The sequence below is a fragment of the Vigna angularis genome, chromosome 6, assembly GCF_016808095.1.
Source record: "Vigna angularis cultivar LongXiaoDou No.4 chromosome 6, ASM1680809v1, whole genome shotgun sequence".
In the NCBI taxonomy this organism is placed as follows: Eukaryota; Viridiplantae; Streptophyta; class Magnoliopsida; order Fabales; family Fabaceae; genus Vigna; species Vigna angularis.
The window spans coordinates 23,081,460-23,086,810 of NC_068975.1; the positions used below are offsets into that span (position 1 = coordinate 23,081,460).

The 5,351-nt window shown below is 35.0% G+C and overlaps 1 protein-coding gene across 3 annotated transcripts; it reads right to left on the reverse strand.

The window, feature by feature from the left end:
- Positions 1–684: 684 nt before the first annotated feature.
- On the reverse strand, positions 685–3,328 carry LOC108341074 (probable phytol kinase 3, chloroplastic). 3 transcript variants are annotated; one of them, XM_017578691.2, is made up of 6 exons: positions 2,913–3,328; positions 2,039–2,106; positions 1,820–1,951; positions 1,386–1,501; positions 1,125–1,239; positions 685–1,037 (listed from the first exon to the last, which is right to left on the reverse strand). In XM_017578691.2, exons 1-6 carry the CDS (start codon positions 3,309–3,311, stop codon positions 860–862), a joined length of 1,008 nt encoding a protein of 335 aa, XP_017434180.1. In that variant the 5' UTR covers positions 3,312–3,328; the 3' UTR covers positions 685–859. The 3 variants fall into 3 exon arrangements, with proteins under 3 accessions (XP_017434180.1, XP_052735413.1, XP_052735412.1); XM_052879453.1 differs by lacking the exon at positions 2,913–3,328 and adding an exon at positions 2,525–2,906 and having other exon boundaries at positions 2,039–2,095; XM_052879452.1 differs by lacking the exons at positions 1,820–1,951; positions 2,039–2,106 and having other exon boundaries at positions 1,386–1,518.
- Between the last annotated feature and the right edge of the window lie 2,023 nt (positions 3,329–5,351).

The window sequence follows — 5,351 nt, forward strand, 5'->3', positions numbered from 1 at the left end:
TTTGAGAATGTGATCTTGAGCAAGATCGACTCAAAATTTGATGTCCAGGCGCCATTTGCCGCTGTCCAGGCGTCGTTTGCCGCTGTCCAGGCGTCGTTTGCCGCTGTCCAGGCGTCGTTTGCCGCTGTCCAGGCGTCGTATGCTTCCAACGACTGTAGGCCCCCATCACCTCGTCAGTTAGTGATGGCAGTCCTTGCAGTTTTGTCGCTTCCAGCCACTACAGGCCCCATCAGTCAGTGATGGCAATTTAGTCCCTACAGTTTTATAGCAGTCAACCGCCGCTGCAGTCGCTACCGCCTCAGACAAACGCAACTGCGTCAGTTCTTCTTGGGTTAGAGTTTAGCCCAATCTTCTTGTGATACACTGCTAAGTATCACACTTGGGAGTTGTCCAGCAAACAAATTTTGGACCTCCAACGTATCTTTGAATCTTTGATGTCTTTGTTTCAGCATTGTAGCTTAATATTTGGTTTTGTTTTAGTGGTCCAGCAACTGTGATATTTCACATTTCCGCCCTTCACACTAAGGGGGAGTAGGTTTCCAAGGCACTGCAAGTCACATAAATATGGGTGTAGTCCCTGCAGTTAGTCACGCGCCCAAGTTGGATTAATCTAATATATAGTTTTTCACTATATTCAACTATACTCAAAGCTGGATTGTCAACCAGAAATATAAGCATTCATCCATGCTAAGAAGACAAGGCAGAAAATTGCCCTGTATGCATTAATGCATTGATTGTGAACATACACTACAAGCATCAGTCAGTTACAAAACTGACAGATTAACATATACAGAATGAACATTTTCCAACTGAAGGGAAGATATAGAGAACTAATTCCTACTGCCTTGTATGCTTCATATCAGAAAATAACACTGCCCAACAATATGGAGGTCAGGGGAACCGTAAGGTTGTCATCAAGCTCTGTGCTGATAGGAAGGGACTCTACAAATGCTGTGCCAACAGACACTAACAGAAAACCAAGAACCAATTTCCAGCTTCCCTCCATATATCCAAATGAGGAAAAATACCACATATACCTGCAAAACACTAACTGTTAACTAGGCTCTGGGTTACCACTTAAGGGCAAAAGAAAACAAACACAACATAAGCCAACTGAAAGTTACGCAATAGAAGCTAAGAATCCAGCAGACGCCATTGCAATTGAACCGGCATATGACTTGTTTTTGTTGTAATATATCTTTACACCACCAAATCTCCTTCCAACAATATCAGCCATGCCTGAAACAAAATAAGAAAACAATCATATACACTCCTTGTAAGGAGCAACAGAATGAAGTTTCTCTGCTCCTGATAATGATGTAGAGGTGATTTTTTCTTTCTTTCCTAGTTTGATATTTTAAAAGAACACCTGGTGGCAACATTACCATCGCCTGCACACAGATTACATATTGCAGCAATGGAGACAGGTGAAGTTCTCCAGTATATTATGGATGCCAAAGTAATAGTCGTAGCATAATACAGTGGTCCTTTAAGAAGTTCCCTGGTGCACAAGAAGAACTGAGAACAAATTAAGTAATGAATGATATGTAATGAATAACCAATCAATGAAGAACATCTCACAACCCATTTGGCATGGTTACAATTTATAGCATTACTCAAATCTTGCTTTTTATATACCATAATAAACAGTCAAATATATTCATTTTGTTTGGTTTAGATTGATCAGTATCAGCTTAACAACTTGACAATATGACAAATACTTTTCTAGGCAGAAGAACTAAATGTAGAATGAGCCAAGTTTTAATTGTTTCCAGATTCAAATATTTCTCACTGGGACTCAAGAATACAATACTGCAACCTGTAATCTCCAAATCTACTCATTGATTTCACTGTGGCCTCATCTTTCACTATTCCAAGTCCAGTAACAAGCATCCGAATTATATTCACTCCCGGAATTAAAGCAGCAAAGAACGGAGCCCTATTCTCAGTACTGTAATGAGTTAAGAAAGGTCATTCAATAAGAGAAATTGCAACAGAGCTCTGAACAGGCTCCATAATTCATACACTATAGAATTACCTGAATAATGGCCAGCAGAGCATGAACATCAGCCCAATGCTTATATGTACAAGTTTCCTATTTAATTTCTAAACATTAAAAATAGTTTATGAGAATTCTGCTAAAGCAAACAAGGTACATTAGAAACACAGCAACTCAGCATCTATTTTTAAATCACAAATAAAATTCATAACACTCCTCAAAAGACAGCATAGCACAATGAAAACCAAACAAAATACTGCACAACTCATTGATTCTAAATGCATAGGACATCAGTCTTAAAGAGAAAAAGCAAGATAGCAATAAAACATTTTTCTTCAAAATTTACACCCTTTGGAACAGTAAATCGTATACAAATCCTTGATCTATCAGTCCCTATACTAGAGAAACAATTAAGACCTTGGCCTATTCCTCTGTGGGTCAACAAAGGATTAATCAACACGGTTAACAAAAGCATAAGCTGAGAGCACTAAAGCAACAGATAAAAAGAATAGGTCGAGGACTTACATCACTGCTTCTTTAGTGTAGGCACAAACGTGATATGATGACATGTCTCAAAATTGGAGACAAAAACGAGGTCTTAGAGGAGTAGCCATTTCCAACATACAATAATAATTTAAACTTTTCCCAGTGCTAATATTCTGTGATCTCTAAATTTCTTCTGCTTCAATAAAAAATATCCCACTTTTCATCTACTTCATAAAACCATTAACTTAAAAAGTAAACTTAATTTCTCACAATTCAAAAACATAGAAAACACCCCACTAAAGCTGTCGCATTACAGAAACAGTCATTTCCACACGTCAACACTAAATTGACCCAAAATCCGAAGCCCAGCATCATTTTGTTGAACTTAACCCTACCCCAGAACAAAAAAAGCAATCTTCTGACCCACCTTGTCGAATATGTCTCGTTTTGCAGTCTCTTGCCAGAGTCTAAGAAAGGACAAGGCGACAATGGCGGAAATGGCAGTGGCGTAGATGTCAGAGACAAGAGGGTCGTGGTGCAGCATGGTGGATCGTGGAGGGGAAGTGAGAGAGAAGAAGGAGGAGGAGGAAGAGAAGAGGGAAGTGGGTTTGAGTTTGAAAAGAAAAAGGGAAGAAGGAGAAAGGAAAGTGAGTCTCGTGGTAGGTGGTTGGAGAGGAGGACCAGAAAGATAAGCGATTCGGTCAACCATTTGGACTGTGGTGCTCCTAAACATGACGCAACCGGGAAAAATCATGAGAGCGTGGTGAGATGGATTTCTTGTGAAACCCCCAAAGACCTTTTGATTTTTCCACCTTTCGGATCCCATTTTAAGGCCTCATTTCAACTCTGCTTCTTCAACAAAGTAATAACGGCTACACATTAATTAAATATTAGTTAGTTAAATCTTATTCTAATATTCTTTGCAAAATATAATAGGATAATTGACAACATTTTAACATATTGGTCGAAAATTATTCTATAAATCAATAATAATAATTATAAACACCAACATAGACCAATCAAATAGTATTGAAATGTTGTCAAAAAAATATTGTCAAAGTATCAATATCTAATATAATAATATGTTGATCAAACATAGTTAACCGTATTCATTCTCAATTTCACGTCATTTTGTTAAAGTGGCATTTTGACACTCTCAATACATGTATAACACCAATATTTCTTTTTAGTTTGCTTGTTCAAGGGATGTGATTTTAAGTAACATTCTAAAATTTCCATATTTGGCAAGCAAAACTCCTACTTATACTAATTTTATTCAAGATGCTTATCATTGACCTTAGTTAGTTCTTAAGCGTCTTCATAAGATATAAACTATAACGTCATAAAAGATACAAGAGATCATATTTACGTTATCCATAAATATCTCAAGAACATTCATCAATTCAATTAGTAACACTAAATGTTTTTACTATTCATTTTTAATTTGAAGAATTGTAATTTTTACTTAAATGAGTGATACCAAAATCTAGTGTCTATTTTAAAAATCAAACTATTTCTCTTGAATAATTTTGTTTAACTATGAATAATGTACCAAACATATGTATTCATTTTTCTTCTTTACCAAATGCTTCTCACAGTTGGGACACTCAACTTAACAAAGTGTTCTCTTTATTAATCTCTAATTTCTCTTTCAACTTTACTATTCAATTGAAGTTATTTTACAATATGTCATTTACATTAGTCTTGTCCCATATACGGAATCAAAGGAAAAATCTACTTCTATCTTGAAATGTATTTAATACTTATTTATTTACATGTGTAAATCTCTAAATTACAAGCATATTGTTTATCTAAGTCTCACAATTGATCTCTATATCAAACCAAATAATGAAACAACTTACCTTAATGTGTGATTCACTCCATACTTGTGTAACTATTCATTTTGTATTATTCTAACTTGAAGACACCACTAACTAAAAGAATGTAATTGACATATGGTCAATTCATCCTGAAGAAGATATTCAGACCTTTCCAAAGGTAAGCATCTCAAATTCACTTGGAATTTGTACTCATAAACAACAACAAAACACTTATAACATACAAAAACATTACACCAAAACAAATATGTAAAACTATTAACCTCAAAAGACAACTTAAAAATATAGACTTAATACATATTTTGGTCCTCTTATTAATTAGTTTTGTTCAAATTGACTCTCTTATTTTTGAGATGTTCAAAGTGGTCTTATCTTTTGTAAAATTGGTTCAATTTAATCCTTTTTGCTGACGACGTTTAAAACGCTAACGACATAATATCCACCTTAGTCAATAATCAATAAGTTGTCTAGTTTTGAAATATATGGCAAGATCAACCCAATTGATGTGGCAATGTTAAGAGTTTAAGTTATTCTATAAAAGAAAATTACAATTACTTTCGAAGGGATTTGTGATTAGGGTTAAATTGAGGTTGAAGAATCTACTGAAATTGGTCTTCAATTTAGGTTTGTGGTTTTTTGAACGTAGGTCAGGTAGATGTTCTTAACCTTATATTGTTGGTGTTAGATTGGGGTGTTAAGCTTTAATTTCACGTTGAATATGTTGATTGGACTTGGGTTTCGTGCTATAAATTTTGTAATTATCTATTATATATTGTATTACATTTCAAACCCTTAAGTATATATTTAACAATATATTGTATTACGTTCAAACCCTTAAGTATATATTTAACGCAAACATTTATTTATTTAATGGGAAGATTTTCAAACAAGATTTTCTCAAGCAATATCTAAGACTACATTTGTTGGTGTCTTAGAATGTAGTCCCTTATACCCTCTAGAGGAGGAAAGATTGAGGAATAGATGTTGGTTAGAGGTTGCGAGTGGAAGGTATAAGGGAGACATATATG